This window comes from Chrysochloris asiatica, unplaced genomic scaffold, assembly GCF_000296735.1.
Source record: "Chrysochloris asiatica unplaced genomic scaffold, ChrAsi1.0 scaffold00026, whole genome shotgun sequence".
Lineage (NCBI taxonomy): Eukaryota > Metazoa > Chordata > Mammalia > Afrosoricida > Chrysochloridae > Chrysochloris > Chrysochloris asiatica.
The window spans coordinates 2,843,371-2,847,368 of NW_006408544.1; the positions used below are offsets into that span (position 1 = coordinate 2,843,371).

General features: G+C 38.5%; 1 protein-coding gene across 1 annotated transcript; it reads right to left on the minus strand.

The window, feature by feature from the left end:
- Positions 1–2,814: 2,814 nt before the first annotated feature.
- LOC102828886 (olfactory receptor 2A12-like) lies at positions 2,815–3,762 on the minus strand. The gene has a single exon (XM_006839650.1). The coding sequence runs from the start codon at positions 3,760–3,762 to the stop codon at positions 2,815–2,817; it is 948 nt and encodes a 315-aa protein (XP_006839713.1).
- Positions 3,763–3,998: the final 236 nt, after the last annotated feature.

The window sequence follows — 3,998 nt, forward strand, 5'->3', positions numbered from 1 at the left end:
TTTTTGCAAATTTCATTGTTATATTTGACTTTGCCTTTTCGAGCTGTCTTTTGTAATTTTTCATTCCGCTCTTTTACCTCCTCATTTATTTCATTTGTTTTAACATCTCTACACTGGAAAGCAAGTTTCAGAGTCTCTTCTGACATCCAATTTGGTCTTTTCCTTTTTTCTTGTCTTCTTAATGACCTTTGCTTTCTTCCTGTATGATGTTCTTGATGTCATCCCACAACTCTTCTGGTCTTCAGTCTTCATTGTCTAATGCATCATATCTGTTCTTCAGATGATCTCTGAACTCAAGTAGGATATGTTCAAGGTCATATTTTGGCTCTTGTGGATTTGTTTTCATTTTCTTCAGCTTCAGCCTGAACTTGCAAATGAGCAATTGATGGTCTGTGCTACAGTCTGCCATTGTCTTTGTTTTGGCTGATGATATGGAGTTTTTCCACCATCTCTCTCCACAGATGTAGTCAATTTGACTTCTGTGTATTTCATCTTGTGAGGTCCATTTGTATAGTTATCTTTTATGTTGTTTAAAAAAAACATTTGCAATGAGATGGCCTGATGTGTAGATACACACTATTTCAAGGGCAGTCACTCATGGGTTAGAAGGCTGGTCAGGGACTTAGAAAGCAAAAAATTGAGACATTAGTAATGGAGAATCTAGAAAGGGCATGTGAATTACTACTAATGAAATAGAATGTAATGAAGATAATCACATCCTATGTAAATGTTGCAAATGAAGGCCCGCTGTGAGATGTCTCTCAATGATCCGGTGGACAAGATGCTCCACCTGTTGATTTCATTCAGCCACTTTCCTTCGGCACATCAGTATTTGCTTTCTCATTCTGATGTAGCCAACTGTGATGAAGTAAACTGCTTTATGGATAGGTACACAAGCAAGAAACTGAGGGATGCTCTGGATTATAATCAGAAAGGAAATAAGGCTTTTAGTTCAACAGTTTGTTGTTGTTCTTGTTGTTGTTGTTGTTGTTGTTAAGTGCCAGAGTTGGCTCCAACCCGTAGCAATCCTGTGTAGGGTTTTCGAGGAGCAACTGGTAAGCTCGAACCTCTGACAATGCAAGTTCAAACTAAATCCTAGTAACAATCAAGTGAACTTAGAAACAGTTCCTCATCCATGTGAGCCTTCAGATAGCTGAAGTCATAACTGATACTTTGATTGCAGCCTATGTCAAAGGACACAGCTAAGTTCTGCCCAGATTCTTGACCCACAGAAACCATAAAAAGGGGGAGGGGTGGCAATTATTTGTTGTTTTAAGCCACTAAACTTTAGGATAATTTTTAACATAGTAATAACTATTACAGAGAGATTACAAACTGTCACAAGAAAATTTAGGGGACAATGGGTATATGCTATTATGATGATTTCACATGTATATACTCATCAAAGTTTACACTTTAATTATCTATAGTTCATTGTGCCCATGTACGCCAATAAAATTGAAAATGCATTGCAAGTATTGGGTTATTCTAGTCCTCCTTAGAAATCTCATTTTGTAAAATAGAGTTGCTCTCTTTAATGACATAAGGGCACAGATTCATATTCCCCTAAAAATACCGATGAAAACTGATATGTATTACTTCCCTGCACTTCTTTTTTTTTTTTAAGAATTGTAATAAAAATTTATTGAGGTATTAATTTTATTTATATTAGTTCTTGGTCTTGTTTCCATCCCCAAATCAAAACAAAACCAGAATCTTTCATTGCTGTCATTTGGGATCATATTTTTTCAAGGTCAAAAAGAGACATTTCCAGACAGCTAGAAGATCATCTGAATCCAGAGCTTTTTGTTTAGAAAACCTAGGCTCAGTAAGAGAAATTCTGTTGGCTTTTCCCAGAGGGTTAAGAGGTGAGTGCTTCTGAGTAGAGATGGCAGAAATGGTCTGCCCTATAAATTGAGTTTCTCCGTGACTACAGAAGACATGGGAATGTTGGCAGATTATCTTAAGTAGCAAGGACTACATCAGACTCCCTTTTAGTGCCTCAAAGAGGTGGCAAGATCTCAAAGAATGATGATATTATATGCTTTACAGAATCTGGAAAGTAGGCCCTGTGGTTGCCAAACTCAGTAACAGGAATTCCTCCACCCTCAAGAGCAGCAAAGAAGCAGTTAACCCCTTCTAGTTTCAGAGAGTTCTTTGTGGGTTTACACTATAATCATATCACCAATGATGTGTATGGACAAAAGGGCAGAGTGCCTACCCTGAAAGGTCTGGTTTCTGTATGATTTGTTAAGGCCTTCACATGAGCTTGGCAGTAGGAGAGCCTCTAACATCCATGAGTGAGATTAAATGTATAATCTGTTGAAAAAGTGGGAGGCTTAGAGAAATACATTATACCTGCTCTCTATTTTCTATGATCATCATTGAATTATCTTAAACTGTTCTTGTTTCAGAGCCCTAATTATACTATAGTCAGGTCACTAATAGGAAATCTGGATACCATCTTGTGCCCACCAATCTGAATTTATTTCATAAATCCAAAGCTCATGAAAACTTAGTTATAGCCTCATTTATTAATTAAACAGATAAATATTGATATTGTCAGGTTTTGTAAACTGCTGATACAGACACAAATCAGATGTGGGCTCTGCCTTCATGGAGTCCATAGTTTGGTGACTTCATTCTTAAAGGGCATTTAAGGCCATAGTCTTAAACATTTTTTCATACATAATCCTAATTAATATATCCATTAATCTTTTGTGAGCATCCATTAGGTTTTGGAAGGAATTTGGATGAAGAGATCATGAAGACTGTGTCCCAGGTTTGGTTGCTGTTGCCCGTGCTCCTATGACTTTATTCTGGCACTTTTCCCCATCCTGTGACTTTGAGAAAAGCCCTCTTTACATCTTTGTTCCTGAGGCTATAAATGATGGGGTTAAGAAAGGCAGAAATCACATTATAAAATAGAGCCAGCTTCTTGTCCTCTTCTGGGGAGGCCTCCGAACCAGGTCTCATGTACATAACCATGCATGGTATAGAGAACATAGTGACCACAGTGATGTGAGAGGCACAGGTGGAGAAGGCCTTGAGCCGCCCTTGAGTTGAGCGAATCCGCAAGATGGCAGCAAAGATATTAATGTAGACAAGGATGATAAGGGAGAGTGGAACCAAGAGAAGGATGAAGCCCAGAATGAAATCCACTTGGTCGTTGAGAGATGTGTCTGCACAAGCCAACTTCAAAACAGCAGGTACTTCACAGAAGAAGTGGTTTATCTCATTGGGACCACAATAAGGAAGAATCATAGCAGAGACTGTGTATATCAAGGCACAGCTGATACCCCAGAATCCACAGAATGCCACCATTGACCCACACAACAAAGGGCTCATAATGACCTTATACCTGAGAGGATGGCAAATGGCCACATACCTGTCATAAGCCATGATTGCAAAAAGCCAAGACTCAGTGATACCCAGCATCAGGAATATGTACATCTGGGCTACACATCCAGTATAGGAGATGGTCTTATTCTGGCAAACCAGATGCACCAACATCTGGGGCACTGTGGTGGTAACATATCCCATATCCAGAATAGAAAGGACATTGAGGAAAAAGTACATGGGTGTGTGGAGGCGAGCGTCCATACGTATCAGGGTGATAATGAGCCCATTGCCTAGAAGGGTGACGAGGTAGAGTAAGAGGAAGATACTGAAGAGAATAATATTTATCTGTTTGTTGCTAGAGAATCCTAAAAGAATAAACTCAGTAAGAGAGCTGCGGTTCCTCCAGAGGAAGTCCTGCATCCTTTCTTTTCTGTAGAGAAAGAACAGAGGCATCATATATAAAAGTAAAATCTTCAGATTCTAAAAAACTGCTGTTTATATGCTAGAAATGCCAAGTATAAATAGTAGAGTAGTGTATATTAGAGCATCCATAAAGCTGGGAACCAAATATTTTTAAAGAACTTCTATTTTATATGAAACAACCTGTTAATATTGTACTATTCAAATCCTAGTGTATTGTGTAAGGAGTCCTGATG